The following is a 23,362-nucleotide window of genomic DNA, read 5'->3' as shown; positions in this document are numbered from 1 at the left end:
GATTTCCAACTTGGGTGCGAAAGACTAAGAACAAGACTTTCAAATGAGTTATAGTTTAGTTTAGGTTTAGAGCTGATTAGTAGGCTAGAGTCGAAGATAGCTGCAACTCCACCTCCTCGGCCTGTGCCTCGAGGAATGTGAGTATTAATATGACTGGGAGGTGTGGATTCATTTAGGCTAACATATTCTCCATCACCCAGCCAGGTTTCAGTAAGACCAAATAAATCAATATCATAATCTGATATTAGTTCATTTACTAGTACACCTTTAGAAGAGAGAGATCTGATGTTTAAGAGTCCACATTTAACTCTCCTATTCATTTGCACTATTGCTCTTGTGGTTTTAATTTTTATGAGGTTTTTATGCACAGCTCCTCTTCTGTTTACCTTTTTAAATAATTTCAATGGTCGGGGGGGCAGACACCGTCACTATAGGATTTTCACTAAGTAACTCCTGAAATGGAGGAGCAGAGAAGTGTGTTAGACTGCGACTCTGCGTAGGGTTTTGGGTGGGTAAATCTACCCTTTACCTTGAATGGCTCATCAATATGGCTTGTGTGTCTGTGACACCCTGACAATCTCCAGAGTGAGGGTGATTCCTTACAGAAAAACATATCCTAAAAATATCAATATATGACACACAGTGACATTGGCTGTAAATAAAGGCAGTGAGAACTGTGCAGTCCAGTTTTAAAGCAAATGTAAAAGATTTTCTGAACTGTCTGCAGGTTACATCACCATCACCATCATTCATTGATAGTAAACAGCAAAACAATTAATTGTTCATATGAAAATACATTTCTAATTGTTACAATAATGTGAACAGAAGAACAGAGGAATAAGACGGTTGACATTGCTATGATTGTGTATATAGTTGTAATAGTAGATTATAAATGAAGCATAATTAATTACCATACCACAGTTAGAACATTATAAAGACCTCCATGCATATATGGTGGCAGTTTATCTCTTTTATTTCACCTATACACAGCAGCAAAATATCTCTTCATGTCATTCACCAGCAGACTCCTTTTGTTCTACTGCAGCTGATTAAAAGTATTCTCTCTGCCTCAGAGTGCTGAAGTACTTCTCAGATAGTACTCTATTGTTCCTGTGCTGTGAGGGCGAGCAGAGAGGAAGCAAAGGGATGTTTCAAAGTGAAGGACAGATGTGATGGGTGGTGTGTGTGTGTGTGAGAGAGAGAGAGAGAGAGGGAGGGAGGAATGGAGCGCCTGAAGGAAGAAAGAGTGGGATGGAGGGAGGGGCCAATGTTATGAACAGATGTGGGCAGAGAGGCTCATTTTCCAACCCAAAGTGCACTGAGAAGCAGATACGTCAACATACTGGACTTCCTTTTGCTTTAACATTACAACCCACACTTTTAGTTTGGAAACTGGGAAGACAGAGTCAAAATCAATTCTGTAGCTAATTAATGGTACAAAAAATGTTCAGTTTCAGTCAATAGTTTTTCTGTCTTGATGGCAAGAAAATCTGCAGCTCTGGTCACTGCCAGTTGGATCTTTTTTTTCTGGGAACTCCAGCCTGAGCTGTTCGCATAATTTGTTTTTCTGACTGAGTTGGAGTCGAGAGAGAAAGCAGGGAAAGCAGAGAGAGTTGTGATCGTTGAGGTTTTAACCTGCAGAATGGTTCATCCACAGTGTGTGTATTAACACACTGATCGCCAGCTGCAGACAGGCTATAATTGCCAGCATGTATGATAGACACAGGCGGAGGTACAGCTTCTGTGCCAAAGGGGAGAGGACTGTGGATGTGGTGTTGATTAAGGTAGGAGTGCGTGTGTGTATGTGTACGTATATATACAAGCAATATTGATCAGTTATTGATGTCTGAATATTTGGACAAATACAAAAGTGTTTTTTATTGCTCTTTAGGCATGAAAAGTAAAATAAGTATTTCATTTTTTATATATATTTAACAAACCAATGAAGTAAATGATATTGTATGAAAAAACTATACTTTTAATGCTGTTAAACTAATGTGGTTACATATTTTAACATATTCTAATATTGTTTAATGCAGTACAAAAACGTTGAACCTCACCCCCCCTTCTGAATCCTCAGCCTCTCCCCTCTCTCGTTCTACTCCTGGCTTCTGTCACCTCACTCCCTCTCTCATGCCCCTCACTCTTGACTCCTCAGCCCATCCCTAGCCCCTGTTGAACTGTATATCTGTCCAATTAACCATTTTTACTAAAATAAACTTGGGGTACCCTCAGCTTACTGAGCATCCTTAACACCCTCAGCTCCACTATCATTGCTGCTAGCATTTCGTGATTCTTCTATTCCTGGCATTTCCTGGCATTCACCTATTCATCATCACTGCCAGTATTATCCTTACTTGATTCTGATGGAATTTGCTCCATTATCCTGAAGGCCTTTCTATTACTCGCTGCACTTGAGCTCTATAAAACATAAAGACACTAGGCTAAATTTTACTCATATAATGGAACTAATGCACCCCCTTCCAACCTCACCATCCAAGAAAGGAAGGCTGTGACATCACTGTGCAAAGATCAAAACATCACTTTTACCTGTGGAAAAAGGAAGATGCATGGTACTCCTTAACACAGTGGACTACCAGGACGAGGTCAGCTCACTACTAATGGACACAAACACATATGAGACACTTAGGTGAGACCCAACCAGTGGATACAAGAAAAAGGCCATAGAATGTCTACAACAGCTACAGAAAGAAAACTCCATCTCCCAGGAACAGTATTACCATTTGTATCCTGGAGAAGCCATTCCATGTATATATAGACTACCCAAGATACACAAAAAAGTCCCACTCAGGCCGATCATCAGCAGCATCAAATTGGTCACCTACAGAATTGCCAAACACATATCTACCATCTTAGCCCCTTTCGTTGGTAACACAGCCCATCACATCCAAAACTCCATTGACTTTGTAAACAAAGTTTGAGGACTGAAACTGGACCCAGATGAAACCATGGTGTCCTATGATGTGACCTCTTTGTTCACCTACATCCCCACCATGGAGGCAGTTGAATCTGTAAGGAAATGGCTGCTACAAGACAACACCCTGGACAACAGAACCAGCCTCAGCCCTGACCAGATCTGTAAATTACTCAACCTCTGTCTGAACACCACCTATTTACAGTACAACGGTGGATTCTACAGACAGAAGCATGGCTGTGCCATGGGCTCACCGGTATCAACTATTGTGGCTAACATTGACATGGAAGAAGTGGAGAGCAAAGCCCTCAACTCCTTCAGAGGAACAGCACCAAGCCACTGATACAGGTATGTGGATAACACATGGGTCAAAATGAAAACCCAGCAAGCCCTCACAGAACACATTAACTCTGTGGACAGCAATATCAAGTTCACACAAGAAGATCACAACAATTTGGTCTTCCTGGACTGTGCTGTACACATTGAGGAGGACAGGAGTGCTGTGTTTTTTTAAACCCAAGAACATGCTAAGACAGATACTGGTACACCCCAAAGGCCGCACACCCAAACACAAGAAAAGCACTACAATCACAATCACTACACAAACGCATGGCTCAACACAGAAGGGCCAACTCCTCAGGTCAAGACTCTGCAGTCTACTTACATCTGAAGGACAGAGGACACTTGTTTGAGGACCACCAGGTGCACATTTTAGACAGAGAAGATGGATGGTTTGAAAGAGGTGTCAAGGAAGCCATCTACACCCGGGTTGAGAAGCCGTCATTGAACAGAGGAGGGGGTCTACGCCACCACTTATCCCCCACTTACAATGCTGTCCTTTCATCACTTCCCAGGAAACTCAACAAACGTAACCTATTAGCCTCAGGTGAAGATACCAACGATGGTCGTTCAGTCTTGGCCACAGGTGGCTCTAACGACCATGACGACTGTCGTTACCACAGCCAAGAGCACTAACGAACCAGCGGTATTGATGATTCTGCCAAATGATCCCACAGAGGTCAAATAGCTGAGTTTCCCTACTGTTCATTTCAGAACTGAAGTCTCTTGGATGAGGGACGAGTCCAGTTGCCCAGTTTCCCTTGACTTTAACCTTCTTTGGATGGTGGATAGATGATTAGCCACTATAGTAGCTGACGTGCAACTAGATCATCAGAACCTCTGCCTATACAAGTAAATGGCTTTTGAATAGCTGTCCACTTTAGTGACCACTATGTGTGAAAGTATTGATCATTTGAATGTATTAGACCAAACAGTTGACATGTTTTTTTATTTTGCTGTTTTAACCCTGTTTGGCCCGCTCCTTTTGGATTTTGAATCATTTTATCTGCAGCCTCACAGGTAGATTTGATGGTGTTGTCTTGCGAGATGTGTTTTAAATTTGTGCATTCTGTAACAAATATGGAGACATTCATTAACCTTTTGGACCCTTTTTTGAGTTTTTATTCCCTCTGTATACAGAATCCTAGTTGGCCATGTCATATATATATGGCCAAATATGACGAGGTGATGAGAACAGGTGAAATTCGGGATAGAAGAGTCGGGGGTGGACTCAGTAAAACATGTGAAAGTCAAAACTTGAAGTCAAAAAATTATTTTTGTTCATGATGTCACCTGTCTGTCATTAGGAAAAACACAGTGACTGTGTTTTATGTAACAGTGTGTAAATCATGATCTGTTACATACGATTTATTTAAATCTTTTCAACAGTGTGGTGCCTGTCATATCTGTCTGTGCAAAACGCACAACTCTCCTTCAGCTACAATTCCCCTGTCCTTATAAATACAGGCATCACTAGTAGGCAGTGGGCCAATGGGAGATTTCACGTATTTAGAGAGAGAGGACCCAGTTTTTGTTCAGGGTTGCCCCTGGACAATAATTATATATATATATAATTATATATACACAATACATAAGTTTAATATGTCCGGTATATGCGTGGCCCGCAGTGAGAGCAGGTGAGAGCTGCTCAACATGATAAGTCTATGTGCCAACGTGTGCAGATAACGTGAACACAGCTCCCCCTTGTCTGTTGCCACTACCGTGGTATTGTCCGTCATGACAAGGACATGCTGTCCTCTTTGAAAAGGCAGGAAATGCCAGAAGCCAAGTAGACAGCCCGGAGTTCATGCCAAGCCAGGAGGCAGTTTTATATGAACCCACTGCATGTGAGAGCTCCATGTGCCATTTACTGCCCTGCCCTCATGCATGGCCCCTCAGCCCGCCAGAAAGCATCCGTCGTGACAACCTTTCTTGCCAGGACCGTTCCCATGGCAATGACTTGCAAAAGAAAAGAAAAGCTGTGCGTCTCCAGGGACGCAGAGCAAGGATGCACGCCATGGAAACCAAAAGCTGCCGGTGGCTGTGGTGTGTCGGGTTCAGTTTGAGCGATGCAACCCATTTTGGAAACGGCCTCAAGTTTAATTAGCAGAGGAGGATGACAACCTGTGCTGACGCCATCAGACCCAGCAGTCAGAGGCACACAGTGAACCTCAGCAGCGTTCCTCTGTGAAAAAGTGCCAGACAAGCTCGAAAAGCTTATACCCTTTAAGCCGACAGGTATGCTTTGAACACAACTGATTCTAGTGACAGTCCTATGAATGTGACGTTTTCAGATGGGATCAACATACTCTTACCAGTTTATTGTTAAACCCAAGTCCACCAAATGCAATGTGAGCAGTCTGGTGTGCGCCTGAGAGATCTGGGGCAACTGCACAGCCAGTAGTTTATATACATCGCCAAGCACAAACCCTTCTCCTTCAGGGACGCGATGGCAGCCTCAGTGCCATCCCCTGGTAACCCCTGGTTACAGTCTTTATTACCCAATCTGACGCCCCACACGCATACCACTGTTGGGCTCTGTCCCCAAGCTGCCCTACCGAAGGGGAGTAGTAGACCATGCTGCAATGGCGTTCATGATGCCCACTAGGTAGGCAGGTTGGCCTACTGTGGCACAAGCGGTGTCATGGTGGCCCATTTTGGAAACGAGTGAGGCTGCCCTGTCACTGCCTGTCCCTTTTCATTATTAAAAAACATACAGTGGTGGTGCAGTGGTTAGCACTGTCGCCTCACAGCAAGAAGGTCGCGGGTTCAAAGTCCGGTTGCCCCGGCCTTTTTGTGTGGAGTTTGCGGTCTCAAGTAACTCCTGTGGTGGGAGGTTGGCAACCCACCACATCATAGGTTCCGACAGGCTAGCTTGGCGCACCAGCCTGCGTCTGCGAATCTTGAAGGAGAGGCGCACACAGTGCTCACAAGAAGTCGGGGATACCAGCGCAACCTGGGTGTGTTGCAGGCCCAAACACACCCAGCAATTGCCATTGCCCAGCAATCTTGTTACCACACGTCTGGCGGCTTGTCTTTGTACATGGTGAGGGAAGGTTCAAGTTACGACATCAAGTTGGCTCCAGAAAGCAGCTAATATGGTGGTTACCATAGTAGGTACTGTCTGGTGACAGCCCAGATACTAAACTCAGATAGCTATGTAGCGCTAGGTAGTGTTCGGGCGACAGAGTGTTTAGCTTGCTCTGTAAACTGTGATGCTAGCCCATTAGCTACAGATGCCGTCCGAGAGTTAGCTTCTAGGAGCGAGAAGAAGTTAAGACTGAGGAGAGAATGTTACGTCAAGCTTTTATAGCAGGAGGAAATCCCTCCCTTGTCTGGACTGGCGTAATTAAAAATAGCTTCTGGGAAACAGCGCAGTAGTGATATCGAAACGAATGAGAACTGCAGGTTTAATACTTAGTAAGTTATTAAATCAATGAGTGAACTCAGTTGACACAATTAAGGTAGGTAGGTAGATTTATTTTGTCACAATATAACAGGTTATATGGTGAAATTGAGTTTGTAACTCCCTTTTGCTACATAGCAGAAAATATACATTAATACAGAAGCAGTTCTAAAAATGGTAAACGGCAATAAACTATATTCAGTTGAGCAGTGCTGAGGATGAATTAGAGTTTAAGAGTCTGATAGCTTGGGGGGGGGGAAGCAGTCTGGTGGTGTGGCAGCAGAAACTCCTCTTCCCAGAAGGCAGCAGGGTGAACAGGCTGTGGCTGGGTGGGTACTGTCCTTTAGTATCCTTTGGTCTCTGCATAGACACCTCACCTCACTGATATCACTGATGCTCAGGAGATGGGTACCAATGATTTTCTGAGCAGTTTGAATCAACCGCTGCAGAGCGCTCCAGTCCTGAGCCGTGCACATCCCATGTTAGTGAGGTTTCCAGTCAGGATGCTTTCTATTGAAACTGAAACTGTTCACCTGATCTATCTCAGCACCACTGATTTAGACAGGAGTGTGTGTCTTTATTTCCTTTTTGCTGACGTTGAGCAGTATGTTGTTCTCTCAGCACCACTCTACAAGATTATCGATTTCCTCCCGATATAAAGTCTTATCGTTGTTTGAAAGCCGATGATCTTAAAAATTGACACAAAACTTTAATATATTAAATAAACTGGAAAAAATAGGTAGAAATAATGGTGATAGTATAACTTTATAGTTTATGTCTTTTTATCATTTTATGATTGTTTTTGTATACTGTATATTGTCTGCTATGTAACATAAGGGAGTTACAAACCACTTTTAATTTCACAACTATAATGTGACAATTAAACCTTCCTTCTACTTTCTGTGATAACTAATGACACCACACATCCCCATGATGCCATAATTAGTTTTGAGGACTATATACAGTATAAAGAAAGCACTGCCTCTCCAAACTTAATGTTATTGAGCAGGGGTATTCAATTAAAATTCAAAGAGGTCTAGTTAGAGAAAATCACCCGAAGCAAAGGTCCCGAACGTCATAACGACAAACTTCCATCATTATTCGGTGCCATAATGTATAGTTGTATCAACATATGTTTTTAGGCAACAACTGACTATAGTCTTAACCTATTTTATAATAAACACTCAACACATTTTAACAAATGAACAGCTTTTATGCCTCTTCTTTTCTTTCATTCCCTCCTAAATAGCCAATCACTTTCCTACTTTCTCTTATTCAGTGAAAAACGGGAGCTCTGGCTCGGATTTGAGATATATGAGATATTCTGGTTGTAAACTGCCCTTGGGTAGAATGTACATGTAAGAATCTGTACATTCTTGTTTAAAAGCCATGTGAAATCTCTTTTCTCTTTCGTCTCCTCTCTTCCTGTGTGTTTCCAAAAGGTCTCTGGTGTATCTCACTCGCAGACTTGCTTATGTAAATGTAAATGTAAATGCTCCGTACTTGTATAGCGCCTTTCTAGTCTTTTCGACCAATGCAAAGATTTGATTGGCTCAGCAGCATCACATGAGACTATTGGAACACATTTAATTGGTCTTTGAGTTTCCTGTGCCGCTAAACCAGTACAGTAAATGCCAGAAAAGCTGCGTGGGTTAAAAAATAAACGCTCCGCCACGAGATAGTAATTCTCAATCAATAAATCGACTGTAGGTCGGGGGTCTGGAGAGAACAGCGGCTGGGTCCGGATCAGGACCGTGGTACACAAATTAGTGACCTGATAGGGATAGGGCATATTTTGTTATTATTTAATGTAATGTTCTATTAATATTTATGTAATTTATGTGACAAATGACCAACTTAATGTGAACACAGATAATCTCCGTTGTGGGTTCTGGTGTGCTCTGCTTGACTCCGGTCAGCTGATTCCTTTGTTTTGTGGTAGATTTGTGGCGCTGTTGCCAACAGGGATGTTGCAGAGTGCCGTCGGATGTGCAACTCTCACAACTTGAAGGATCCATCTTCGGTCTCAGCTGTTATACACACCAATACTGATTTATCTGTAATGAGCTCATAACGGCCGATAATATTGGCTAGATGATAAATCATATAGTGTTCACGGTAATGAAGGAACATGTGCAGTGCAACAGTGTGGCTCATTGGTGTGTTTTTAATAGTTTTTGGAAAGTGGAGCTCTATGGCACAGAGGAAGAGACACACAGTACTTGTTAGTAGATACATTAACTTAGTTTGATTGTGTGCATGGGGTTGGATAATGAAGAGAAACATCATCAGATTTTTCATTTGTTATATCTATATCTATCTATATATATATATATATATATATATCTATATATATATATATATATATTTCATTTAAGGGTCCAAACATAATTAACATAATTTGATGTCAGTCCCTTAGAATTACAGAACGAGGTTGTAATTCTTAATGTAAATGAAATGTAAATGCTCCGTATTTGTATAGCGCCTTTCTAGTCTTTGCAACCCCTCAAAGCATTTTTACACTACATCAGTGTTTGTCACCATCCTGCCTGAAAATCTGTGCAGACCAGCTGGCCCCCATCTTCAACAAGATCTTCAACAAATCACTGGAGCTGTGTGAAGTTCCCTCCTACTTCAAACGCTCCACAATCATCCCGGTCCCAAAAAAACCCTCCATCTCTGGACTAAATGACTACAGGCCTGTCACCCTGACATTTGTAGTCATAAAGTCCTTTGAAAGACTGGTGTTGGCCCACCTGAAGGACATTACAGGCCCCTTGTTGGACCCCCTGCAGTTTGCCTACAGGGCTAACAGGTCAGTGGATGATGAAGTCAACTTGGGTCTGCATCACATCCTGCAACACCTCGACTCTCCAGGGACAAATGCAAGGATCCTGTTTGTGGACTTCAGCTCGGCGTTCAACACCATCATCCCGGACATCGTCAGCACCAAACTCACCCAGCTCAGTGTGCCAGATTCTGATCCTTAACCCATTCATACACTGAGCCTAAGTGCAGAAACATTCACACACATTCATACACCGATGGAACAGCCATCAGGGGGCATCTTGCCCAAGAACACTTTGACATGCTGCCTGGAGGAGCCAGGGATTGAACTGCAATTCCAATTAGCGGGCAACCCGCTTTACATTTACATTTTACATTTATTAATTTAGCTGACGCTTTTATCCAAAGCGACTTACAATTCCAATACATTTCAGAGGTTGCATGCCTCTGGAGCAACTAGGGCTTAAGTGTGTTGCTCAGGGACACAATGGTGGATGTCTTACTTGTTGGCTCCAGTCTTTGGTCCCCGCATTCTTGCACGCTTGCCCTCCTTACCATCCATGATCCAGACCGAGTAAAATGCGTAGCCATAAATTCCCAGAATGAGGGCCCCTATGGCGCGTCCTGTCACAACATTTCGTGTCCGCAGCTTCTGTGTTTTCTTCTTCCACTGTTCAAGCTCTGCTTGTCGGATGAAGTGCATCTGTTCATGAGAAAGGCCCTCTTTATTCGGGTCTATCATGGTTAATTATTTTCTGCAGATGGCACATTTCACACACTCCGGCACCTAATAATTTTCAGATTAAGCATTGCATGTAAGTCTCCTGAAAATCTGTTTTCACCAGATGTGTTCACAGCAGAATAAATCTGAGACTGTGAAGACAGGAAACTGAGGGGCTGAAGTTGGGGACCATCTCAGAAGTGCTAGATCTAATGGGCCAATGGAGTTTTTAAAATTTTTGTCAATAACTAAAGTTATAGTGTAATTTTGCAAATAATTTCTAGCTCACTAAATTTTATTCAAATATCAAAATGGATAACTGGGATGGATAACTATGGCAACAGCAGCTTATGTAGATGTAGCTCCATCAAACTTTGCTACACTTTTCTTTTTCATCTGTTTTTTTCCCGCTTTATTGCTGAAACACGTGTTACACTATGACAGAATTACAGTCATTGGAAAATGAAGTCTGGGTTTTTGGATTAAAGAGCACCGGGCCTTAGACAATCCATCCAGCCTGATCAACCAGACCAGGTACCACGGCGGGATAGGGGCCATGTTGGCCCAGCTTGAACTGAAGGGTGCTAAATTTAAAAAATGCAAAATGTTCTGGGTGTATATGTTTATGCATAGAGCCTTTTTATATAAATTAGAGAACAATTATCGGCCACTATGAGCTAATTGCATCGGCGTTTATAACAGCTGATATGTGACTATTAAAAAAAGAAACAGAGAGACTTCACAAGAGAGCGCTCTACAGCTCCCCTGTTAACAACACTGCTGCACCACAAAAACCACAAGAGAAAACAATCAGCTGACCAGAGTCTACCATAGCCTGTAGAAACAACACGGAGAGTGGTTGTGTTACCGGTGAGTTGGTCATTTGTCACGTTAATTGCCCAACTTAAATTATAATAAAAAATCGCCCCCATCACTTCTCCTCTCCTGAAAACATTCATGACCAGACTTGCTAACCCTCACGTTTTTCCTTGCCCTCTTCTGGCTTCCTTCTGGGTCACAGCAGTATGTTTAATGTTACAGTAATTGAGTGGTGGAGGCTACACTGCTGACAAAGATTGAAGATTTATTTCTGAAACATTGTGGCAGTTCTAGCGAATGGTCCTATCATTTCTCCCTAGTTCATCACTTCTAAATATTAACATCGCTTACAGCAGCTAGAGTTTAACCTGTTCTAAATATATCTACAAGCTGCTTGTCTGTAGCTAAAATCAACCTGTCTGACATGTTTAAACCAGTCCGGACTTGTAAATAAACGTGCTGAGCTGAACAAGTATCTATCGGCTTCATGTCAGACAATGTTGTCTAACGTTTGCTCCTCTTTTAAATGTGAAACGTTGTATTTCTAGTTAAATGAAATCTCAAAGTTGCAGGTCCTTGTTATAGACACTCATAGTATTAGATGCATTCAACAGCAGGTCACTGTATCATAGACGGCATGTTTTAGAGCCAGATGGTGGTTGAGAAATGGTTTCTTGTACCTTTTGATTTAATTAAAGTGGTCATATGCTCATTTTCAGATTAATAATCTTATTTATGGGTTGTTCCAGAACAGGTTTACATGGCTTCATTTTCAAAAAACAACATATTTTTGTCGTACTTCACACTGCTGCAGCATCTCTTTTCACCCTGAGTGTTGAACACTTTGTTTTAGCTACGGAGTGATGCATCTCACTTCTACATGATCTTTGATGGGAGTTGCACATGCACAGTAGCTAGTTAAGGACTACTAGCCAATCAGAAGCAGAGTAGGGTGGGTCCTGAAAATTCAGTAAACACAGCTTAAGTTCAACTGTATATGTTCCCAGTCCATCTTAGAAACATAGAGTGGAGAAAGAGTTCCAAAGTTTTAACTGAGCTCTGTCTCTACATCACAGTAACAACTTCATGTCATTTGACTGTCTTGAGGGTAGCTTGTGTTTGGAAGGGAGAGGGGATGCAGCATGCGGACGTCTTGTCACTGTGTGCTGCATCTCAGTGTGTTTTTCCTCCGGTGTTTTTGAGGGCGTGTCGGACTAGCGGCTAGGCGAGCTTTATGACGCGTTATGACGTGACGCAACATGGTAACGGGAGAAAAGACTGGACTAAAATCGAGCTGTTTTCAGGCAGTTCAAAGCAAAGTTATTATAGTTTTGGATTTTTCATTAGTTTTATTAGTTTTTTTATTTCATTTTGACTTTTTGTTAGTTTTAGTCTTTATCTCTGCACGATGCCAAGCTCAGTCCAGTTTAGTTTTTTGACAAAACATTAAAATACAAGTACAATCAGAAATATTTGTGAAAAGGAACACCACTTTTAAGCTATCTGAAGCTTGTACATACGGCCCAAACACTAAGCAAATATATATATATATGTATATATTTGAAGTACTGACACATTGTCTAAATAAATACTAAAAATAAATGAAGCACATGCAATCTACAGTATAATGTCTAACCTACATACAGAAAACCCTTAGAGCAAACTACCCTAATCCTACTACCCAGTGGTCCCAAGAAATTCATTACATCATTCTCGAGCTCTATCATTCTTGGTTAAATAGGTGAAAAAAGTTTATCCCACACACAGGATGAGTACTAAGCCAGACCATCAGAACAGAACAAGGAAAAGAAAACCACCAAGACAGTGACTCACTAAGTTACCTGCAGCCCAAACTAAACAAAACACAGCTCTATACGGTTGGTGCACTCATATTATTTTGTACGCATGTATGTATAAAAGATAATAGAAAACATGTTCAAATCCCACCAACTACGCAGCCGATCCCTACCTGGGTCTCCCAGACTACTTTAGCCCCTCCCAACGTTACATGGGGCTCTCCTCATAACAGCAGTTGCCACCTGCTGCGCTGCGGCCAGACGCCGCCCTGACCCCGTGCTCTTTTGACCCGGGCAGCTCTCCACGCGGTAGACAAAAGCATAACACAAAACATAGTTAGTTTTGCAAACCTACAGTACAGTTTATCGTTTTTTTGTAAAGCCGCGTTTTTATTTTTATTTCAGTTAACGACAATGTTTTTTCACATCTAGTTTTCTTTATTTCGTTTGTCTTCGTTGACGATTATAAACTTTGTTCAGAGTACAGACCTGCGTGGGACTGTTTTCTTGATCCCGCTCCCGCTGATTTTGTGACCATTACCGCCCGTTCCCAGTTCAGTTCCGTTCAGGACCCCCGCAATCCCGGGACCGCAGTTCTAGGACCCTAGTTCTTTTGCGACAGCGCCAACTAGTGGCCCGTACATGCATATAATCAATAACTTAGGTTAGGCACAAACTCGGTGGTGGGTGTGGTAAGGGTAATTGGCTTCGGGGGGGCTGTAAAGAGTAACAAAGCTAGCTAGCCGTCAGCTAGCTGGCAGTCTCAAAGTAAACTATGGTCCTGGAATTGCAGTCTTTCCCGCAACATGTGTATCCACTCCCGCCCGCACCCGCAAACATTGTGACATGCAGAGTAAAAAAGGGACACAAATGTTTGGGCTATGCTAAACGCCCGTGTGACGGAAACCAGTGAGGCTGTGGAGTGTGTAAACCTCACTCCCGACACCTTAGGAGACGTACTGGCGACTGACGTCAGTGGCCATGGGGTTTAGCTCCCTCATCAGCGGGTCCGCCTCCCGTTCACGAGATTGCCGTACGAGTCAGGCCCGTGAAGTACGTTCACGTGAGCAGTCGCATGTGCTCTTTTTAATCTTCTTTTCAACTTACTTTGTTGACTCCATCTTATCAGCGCCACTGCAGGACCCGCAGTATATTTTTTAACCGCCGGCTCCCGCCCGCAGCACAGTTAAAACCGCCCGCTCCCACGTGATTAGTCCCGCAGGATCCCAATCCCAATGCAGCACTCTAGTTAAGAGCAGTGTTTTCTGTGGGAGATGGGTAACTCCCTTTGGGCTGGACTTAGCCCTTTCTAATGCGAAGGCCCCCCCTTCCAACCTCACCATCCAAGAAAGGAAGGCTGTGACATCTCTGAGCAAGGATCAAAACATCACTATCCTACCTGCTGACAAAGGAAGATGCACGGTAGTACTTAACACAGCTGACAGAACTAGACTCAGCCCTGACCAAATCTGCAAGTTACTCGACCTCTGTCTAAACACCACCTACTTCCAGTACAACGGTGGATTCTACAGACAGAAGCATGGCTGTGCCATGGGCTCACCGGTATCCCCGATTGTGGCAAACATCTACATGGAAGAAGTGGAGAATAAAGCCCTCAACTCCTTCAGAGGAACAGCACCGAGCCACTGGTACAGATATGTGGACGACACCTGGGTCAAAATTAAAAGCCAGGAAGTGCAAGCCTTCACAGAACACATCAACTCTGTGGACAGTAACATCAAGTTCACATGAGAAGATGTTCACAACAACAGTTTGGCCTTCCTGGACTGCGCTGTACACATTGAAGAGGACAGGAGCCTGCAGATTGGTGTTTACAGAAAACCCACACACACAGACCAATACCTACTGTTCGATTCCCACCACCCACTGGAGCACAAGCTAGGGGTCATGAGAACACTGCACCACAGAGCGGAAAACATACCAACAAGCGCCCAAGCCAGAGAGAAGGAACAGAACCACCTGAAGGGGGCACTTACAGCCTGTGGATACCCTAAATGGACCTTTGTGAAAACAGCCACAAGATCCAAGAAGAACAAAACTACAGGGGAGGAAAAGAAGGTCAAACGCAACAACATTGTGATTCCATACGTGTCTGGAGTATCAGAGAAACTCAGGAAGATTTTCAACAAACATAACATCCCTGTGTTTTTTAAACCCAAGAACACACTAAGACACACTGGTCCACCCCAAAGACTGCACACCCAAACACAAGAAAAGCAATCTAGTGTATGCGGCCCAATGCAGTGAGGAATGCACAGACCTGTATATTGGGGAGACTAAACAACCACTACACAAACGCATGGCTCAACACAGAAGGGCCAACTCCTCAGGTCAAGACTCTGCAGTCTACTTACATCTGAAGGACAGAGGACACTCGTTTGAGGACCACCAGGTGCACATTTTAGACAGAGAAGATGGATGGTTTGAAAGAGGTGTCAAGGAAGCATCTACACCAGGGACGAGAAGCAGTCATTGAACAGGGGAGGGGGTCTACGCCACCACTTATCCCCCACTTACAATGCTGTCCTTTCATCACTTCCCAGGAAACTCAACAAACGTAACCTATTGGCCTCAGGTGAAGATACCAACGATGGTCGTTCAGTCTTGGCCACAGGTAGTCTTAACGACTGTAACGACTGTCGTCACAGCAACAAGGAACACTAACGAACCAGCGGTATCGATGACCCGGGCCAACGACCCCACTGAGGTTAAATAGCTGAGTTTCCCTGCCAGTCAGTCAGAACTGAAGAAGTCCTTTGGATGAGGGACGAAACGTCTTCCAGTATCCAGTCCAGTTGCCCTTGATTTTAACCTTCATTGGATAACTATGACCTGGAATACTGAGAATCTTCATAGACATCTATTACATGTACAAGAAAAGGTGTATAACACAATAAAGGAAAGGGAAAAGCCAAAAAGCATAATATGACCTCTTTAAAGAGTGCTGGTAAAAGATTAAACTAGATGTGTATGCTACATTGAAAGTAGTTATTATGGCAGATTATGTGTTAGGTAAAATACACATGCTTATTCTCTCTCGCTCTTTCTGTTTACAGATCGCTGAAAAAGTTGCACCTTCTAGTTGATTGAAATAAAATTGAATAGTAGCCCATATTTATTGATGTGCTATTAAGTTGTTGAGACTGTAATCTATTTTATTGACCTATCCATTTAGGAAAAGGTATTATAGCTCACATACAGAATGGCTTTTAATATAGGCCTGTTTCAGTGTAGTTTATACAGGAAAGGTGTCTACTATCCAAATCATTTTCAAAATCAAAGTGGCTCATAAATTGGCTCTTTTTCATTTTAATATCAGCATTGGCCCCCAAAAGCCCATATCGTCAGGCTCTAAAATAAATTTATATATTGTTTTATTTTGCTTATATATATATCTATCCATCGTCCAATCCCAGCTGACATCAGGCGAAAGGCAGGGTACACCCTAGACAGGTCGCCAGTCCATCGCAGGGCCACACATAGATGAACAACCACTCACACTCACGGACAATTTAGAGTCACCAGTCAACCTAGTCTGCATGTCTTTGGACGGTGGGAGGAAGCCGGAGCACCTGAAGAGAGCCCACGCAGACAAGGGGAGAACATACAAACTCTACACAGAACAACCAGGATTTGAACCAACGACCTTCTTGCTTTTGAGGCGACAGTGCTAACCACTGCACCGCCCGCTTATATATATATCTTACCATATTTTAATACACGTTTAATTATCTGTTAAGTTCTGTGTGTGTAGCATGAAGGGCCTACAAACTTTCTTTTCATTAGACAACCTTTTGTTGTTCAATGATAAATAAACTACCTAGTAATATATTCAGTTTTTTTGGCAATATATCCACCATTTTTGCCAAATAACATTTGTTGGAAATCTCAGACTGCTCTATTCAACAAACACAAAAAAACATTTTTTTAGTAACTAGCTGGAACCAAATTCTTTTCAGAAATGTGTCAGGTTCGTCTTTGTAGTTCTTGTGTCAAGTATTTTTTTCCTGAGTAGTCAGCAACAAAAGTCAAACATTAAACACTGTGAAATATAGATCTTTAAATAAAATAAACAGTATATTCTTATGTACTGCATTTTTGCAGGATAATTAGGAAAGAGCATGATGAGAAACATTTCCAATAATGAGTTAAATGAGAGTTCACCAAGTCTTCGCACAGACATCCAACATGTGCAGCTTGGGTGTAGATAAATGCTGTCTGTTGTCTCCTACGTTTTGAAGAGTGGCTCTTTTGTTCAGACCTCTCTTTTCTGCAGGATGTTGGTAATAGACAGAGCAGGCAACATGGAGCCAGGACAAAAGATCCATTGAGACAGTGGATGAGGGGACAAAGGAGTCATTGGCATCAGTGATTTACAGTCACACAAGTGAATATGAAGTCACCATAATGGCTCGGCCTACAGGAGTTACACAGCAGACCAGCAGGGTGACTTTAAAATGCTTCAGACGCATGTCAAGATTTTAATATCCAACATTAACGCCAAACTAACCAATCAAGTCTGCATAGGATGCAGATCAAGGCTACTGTTAAACTACAAGAACAAGACCACCCCTTGCCTTCAAAACAGTATCAGTTTTTCTAGGTAACAAATATGTAAATGATAACCTGTATTGAACTATAAACATGAAGTGAGTAGTCTATCATATGTGCATGCCTGTATTATGAACACAAATACATCTCTAGATATCAGTATATCTGTAGTTAGATCAAATTGGCCCCCGATGCTGCCCTGAAGTGCACAGCTAAGAAATGTGTGCTGGGTGATGGAGAACTCTCACCTGACTAAGGATGTGTTTTAATTGACCCTTCACTAAGCCACGCCCCCCTTAGTTACTTTTGCTAAGTCCGCCAAACTGTCAGATCTGTGGGATTTATCACGTCGCTGCTACTGTCTATAACTGCACTCCCTGGAGAAATATTGTCTAATTTTTAGAAAAATTAAATAACCACCGAATCACCTGATGTTTGAGACGAAGGACAATGATATTGATACAATGATATGAAGGATTAACACTTCCTGTACAGCTAGGTAGGTCTCTATTCACTATTACAATCATTAAAAAGCAAAAGCAGTAGGGCTTTATAATGTTTAATTCAGTTAAGTTAAGTGAAGTTATGTAGCGTTAGCTAACAAACATTACATTAAGAACAATCCACAGCTTACATTTTTCTGGATTTGTTTTAGGTTTTGGAATGTGAACAAATCGTACTTCTCCTTTAACCTCTCTGGGTAGCGGCTGTAATTATTACAAGTGCCCCAGGAACAACGTTTGACCATATCTTGGAAAAATACAGTAAAAATTAAAGCTGTAAGCAGTGTTGGGCAGGCCCTCTCATCGTGACGCACGTTGTGGCGTGACGCGGTCGCAACATATATTCTGCAGCTATGCCACTGCGGTTCTGAATTGTCACACACTTCCAACACTGCACTGAGGAATTAAATGTCACTTACTGTTCAATTAAATTAAATTAAATTTTATTTATATAGCGCCAAATCACAACAACAGTTATCTCACAGCGCTTTTCATAAAAGAGCAGGTCTAGACCATACTCTGTGATGATATTTACAGAAGCCCAACAGTTCCCACCAAGAGCAGCAGTAGGCGACAGAGTCAAGGAAAAACCTCGAGAAGAACCATGGCTCATGGTGGGCGGTCATCTGCCTCAACCGGTTGGGGGTGAAGGGGAGAGAGAGAGAGCAGGAGAGGAACAGAGAGAAAGAGAGAGGGATGGAAGGAGAGAGAGGGGAGGGAGGCAGCCTACACAATATACACACAGAGGTACAGACAGTAAAGGTGATGTTGCTATAGACTAAATGAAAAATGGTACAGATATTTATAGTAGTGTTAATGATAACAATCGTAATGTTAATGATTATAATAACAATAATAACAATAGGACTAGTAACAATAGTTGTTGCAGCAGAGGGTGTCGAGCAGGAACACGGGGGCAGCAGGTGACCCGCAAACACAGATCCAGACTCCACAGCTCCAGAGCCAGAAAACCTGCAGGAAGTGATAGGAGGAGAGGAGAGGACGAGAAAGCACAAGACTACCGGAAAGGGGAGAAGTTGTGTTAGTAACATGCATTAATGGGATGAGGTTGCATACAGAGGGAGAGAAAGTAGAGGAGAGAGGAGCTCAGTGCATCATAGGAAATCCCCCGGCAGTCTAGGCCTATAGCAGCATAACTAAGGGATGGTTCAGGACTCACTTCAGAGCACTGCGCTCCCAGAATGCAGGGTTACTTGTGGTTCCTAGAGTCTCCAAAAGTAGACTAGGAGCCAGAGCGTTCAGCTATCAAGCTCCTCTCCTGTGGAACCAGGTTCCAGTTTGGGTTCAGGAGGCAGACACCATCTCCACATTTAAGAGTAGGCTTAAGACTTTCCTCTTTGATAAAGCTTATAGTTAGGGCTGGCTCAGGTAGTCCTGAACCATCCCTTAGTTATGCTGCTATAGGCCTAGACTGCCGGGGGATTTCCCATGATGCACTGAGCTCCTCTCTCCTCTACTTTCTCTCCCTCTGTATGCAACCTTATCCCATTATTGCATGTTACTAACACAACTTCTCCCCTTTCTGGTAGTCTTGTGCTTTCTCGTCTCTCTCCTCCTATCACTTCCTGCAGGTTTTCTGGCTCTGGAGCTGTGGAGTCTGGATCTGTGGCTGCGGGTCACCTGCTGCCCCCGTGTTCCTGCTCGACACCCTCTACTGCAACGACTATTGTTGCTAGTCTTATTGTTATTATTGTTATTATAATCATTAACATTACGATGGTTACTATAACACTATTATAAATATCTGTACCATTTTTCATTTAGTCTATAGCAACATTACCTTCACTGTCTGTACCTCTGTGTGTATATTGTGTAGGCTGCCTCCCTCCCCTCTCTCACTCACTCACTCACTCACTCACTCACTCACTCACTCACTCACTCACTCACACACACACACACACACACACACACACCCCACCCGGTCGAGGCAGATGGCCGCCCACCCTGAGCCATGGTTCTGCTTGAGGTTTCTGCCTCTTAAAAGGAAGTTTTTCCTTGCCTCTGTCGCCTAGTGCTGCTCTTGGTGGGAACTGTTGGGCTTCTGTAAATAACATCACAGAGTACGGTCTAGACCTGCTCTTTTATGAAAAGCGCTGTGAGATAACTGTTGTTATGATTTGGCGCTATATAAATAAAATTGAATTGAATTGAATTGAACCTGAGCCAGCCCTAACTATAAGCTTTATCAAAGAGGAAAGTCTTAAGCCTACTCTTAAATGTGGAGATGGTGTCTGCCTCCTGAACCCAAACTGGAACCTGGTTCCACAGGAGAGGAGCTTGATAGCTGAACGCTCTGGCTCCTAGTCTACTTTTGGAGACTCTAGGAGCCACAAGTAACCCTGCATTCTGGGAGCGCAGTGCTCTGGTGGGGTAGTAAGCTAAGTAACAAATGCATGGACTAGTATTTTTGCATCATTTTTAGACAGGATGTTCCTGATTTTTGCAATATTACGTAGATGAAAAAAGGCGGTCCTTGAAATTTGCTTAATGTGAGACTTAAACGACATGTCCTGATCAAAGATAACTCCAAGATTCCTCACAGTGGTGCTGGAGGCCAGGGCGAAGCCATCAAGGGAAACTATATCTTTAGATAATGCGTCAGGGAGGTGCTTAGGCCCCAGAGCAATAACTTCAGTTTTATCCATTAGAAAATTACAGGTCATCCAGGTTTTAACATCCTGAAGGCACATTTGAAGTTAAGCTAACTGATGAGTTTCATCTGGCTTGATCGATAGATATAACTGAGTATGATCTGCATAACAATGAAAGCTTATGGAATATTTCCTGATAATATTGCCTAAAGGAAGCATATATAAAGTGAAGAGGATTGGTCCGAGGACAGATCCTTGAGGAACTCCATGAGTAACTTTGGCGTGCATGGAGGACTCATCGTTAAAATGTACAAACTGAAATCGATCTGATAAGTAGAACTTAAACCAGCTTAGAGCGGTTCCTTTAATGCCAATGAAATGTTCCAGTCTCTGCAATAGGATCTGATGGTCAATGGTATCAAATGCAGCACTAAGATCTAATAAAACCAGTACAGAGCCAAGTCCTTTGTCTGATGCAATGAGGAGGTCAATTTTCACCATCTGTGCTATGATGAACTCTAAATCCTGACTGAAAATCCTCAAATAAACTATTGCTCTGTAGAAAGTCACACATGTGTGTCAGCTATGTGGCGCTAGAGAGCATCTGGTAACTATATGTTATTTCTCAGTACATCAAGTGTGGAACACCTCGTGAAAATTTTATTTAAATCACATGCTGTGTCTCCCAGCGTAGGTGGCGCTACCACTATAAATGAATATTGGCGTGTAGATGTGTTCGGGACGGGACAGTTATCACACACGTAAAGTTTGGTACAGATTTGAGCATGTACAGTGTTGTAAAGTTACAACGACTTCCTGTTTCACGGCGAAGCATGGGACTTCGCCACTACTCCACAGATACGCCATTAAAGGAAAACTCACACGCTTTACAGAATGACATTATCAATTTGTGTTTTCTGAGATAGTTTTAAAGTAGATCTAGCCAACCTGCAAGAAGTGGTTCATCACAACATAAACGTAGTCACTTCCTGTTGCCAGTAGGTGGCGCTGTGACTAGTGAGTGAATATTGGCTTGTAGATGTTTTCAGGGCGGGACTCTTATCAAACATGTAAAGTCAGGTGCAGATGTGAGCACGTAGACTGAAGTTACAACAACTTCCTGGCACGACGTTTGACGAAAACTCACCGTTTGTTCAACTTTTAATTGGCAATGGGTTTAAACTGCACTACAAAAAATTTGAAGTCGATTAATTATCTAGGAGGAAATGGTTAAAAAATTTCCATTAAATGACCAACTTCCTATGTAAATGCTCCGTATTTGTATAGCGCCTTTCTAGTCTTTTCGACCACTCAAAGTACTTTTATCTGCATTCACCAGTCACACACATTCATACACTGAGCCTAAGTGCTCAAACAGAAACTAACATTCACACTCACTCATACACTGGCGGAATAGCCGCCCAAGGACACTTCGACATGCAATCAAGGGGAGCCAGGGATTGAGATGCCGACCTTCCGATTAACGGCCAACCCGCTCTACCTCCTGAGCCACAGCCTTTCAACTCTCAACTTTCATTTTGATAGAGCAGTTCAACACATTCATGATTCTTCCCTCTGTCTCTTAGATCCAAAGGGAGAGGGATGTTCTCTACCCTGTCCAGCCCTGCCCTGAGGCCAACACTGTAATAGTATGTACAGGTAAGACCCACAGCTGTCACAGCTGACTCTTAATCCACCTACTCTGTGTAAGGTCCGTAGATTTCTTATCTAACTTGACACAAAGTCATAAGAATGAACTGACTCCAGGAGTTTGACTTCTGTGTATCTTTACTGACTCAACATGTGCAGCAACAACACAGGTATTACAGTTCCGTCCACGTGATCAGGACGTGGCAGAATCTTCTGGTACACTTCTATTCATTACACTCAGACACACCAGAGTTGCGGGTTCATCAACAACATGCTGATATCATTGATGTCTCTGTAAAGCAGCCAGACAGACTGTTAGAATGGTGGGACTGATGTTGTAACTATAATTTATTTTTCTTCTAATGCAAGGACAGCAAAGAACATGGACAGAAAGTCAAACATTTGCTGAGATTAATAAGTGATAGAATTGCTAAAAATAAACTATTTATTATTGGCTGCAATTAATAGCTGATGTTTGCAATTACTAAAAGTTTACTAAATATAATTCAGGCACATTCTATCTATACACCTAGTCTACATAAAGAGTACAATGTAATTTTAGCTCATGGTCAGACCTAGACGGACACATTGACCCTTTTGTCATAAACACTGCGTCCTCATAACAAAACGGCAGAAGAGGTTGGACCAATGACTCCCAAAACAACATACTTGACCCTAGGAGAGGGACAGGTGAACTGGACCTTCATTGTCATGGTTACGAAAGTAAGTTGTATGATATTAACGTACGTTAAAGGCAATGTTGACTATTGGTTCCACATGGGACACAAACAGCCGTCTGTCCAACTGTCCCAGCACACTCATCACACAGACTTTGTCCCTCTTTTTACAACGTCACCTGATTTCTTCCTTTGCTGCCGTCATAATTACTAGAGCTGCTAGAGGATGCCACCTAACAATAAAAGTGAATATTGGTTGTAATAAGCTGCTTGCACAAATGACCAATATGGCCATATTTTTGGGGAGTACAGTCTGAATTACCACAAAATTTTGGACATTTGTTTGGTTTTAATTAATGTTAGAATTATTGTGTAATAACTAGTTATTGTGTAAGAACTTGTGTAACAGTAACTAGTAACAGATGGCAGTATGTTCAATACAGGGTTTCAACGGTATTAAAAAGTCTAAGAAAAAGTCTAAAATTTCAAAATCTAAGTTTTAAACAGGTCTTCATTTTCCAACTTCCATGTTACGCTCCCTCTAA

At 42.5% G+C, this 23,362-nt stretch overlaps 1 protein-coding gene across 6 annotated transcripts in view; it reads left to right on the top strand.

Moving 5' to 3' along the window:
- LOC119894408 (A-kinase anchor protein 13-like) overlaps nt 1-23,362 on the top strand; it is a 184,601-nt gene that overhangs the window by 82,502 nt on the left and 78,737 nt on the right. For all 6 annotated transcript variants that reach the window (XR_005442918.1, XM_038707143.1, XM_038707144.1 and 3 more), the window contains exon 12: nt 22,077-22,149. Coding sequence is in view for 5 of the 6 variants with exons in the window: in XM_038707143.1 (XP_038563071.1) it covers nt 22,077-22,149 (73 nt within the window). In the remaining variant the exon portion in view is untranslated. The remainder of the gene's footprint in view (nt 1-22,076; nt 22,150-23,362) is intronic.

This window comes from Micropterus salmoides, unplaced genomic scaffold (assembly GCF_014851395.1).
Source record: "Micropterus salmoides isolate LMB-PRFRI ecotype aquatic unplaced genomic scaffold, ASM1485139v1 Ms_hic_scaffold_8, whole genome shotgun sequence".
Lineage (NCBI taxonomy): Eukaryota > Metazoa > Chordata > Actinopteri > Centrarchiformes > Centrarchidae > Micropterus > Micropterus salmoides.
The sequence above is the reverse complement of the archived record's forward strand: the minus strand, read 5'-3'. Positions and strand labels throughout refer to the sequence as shown.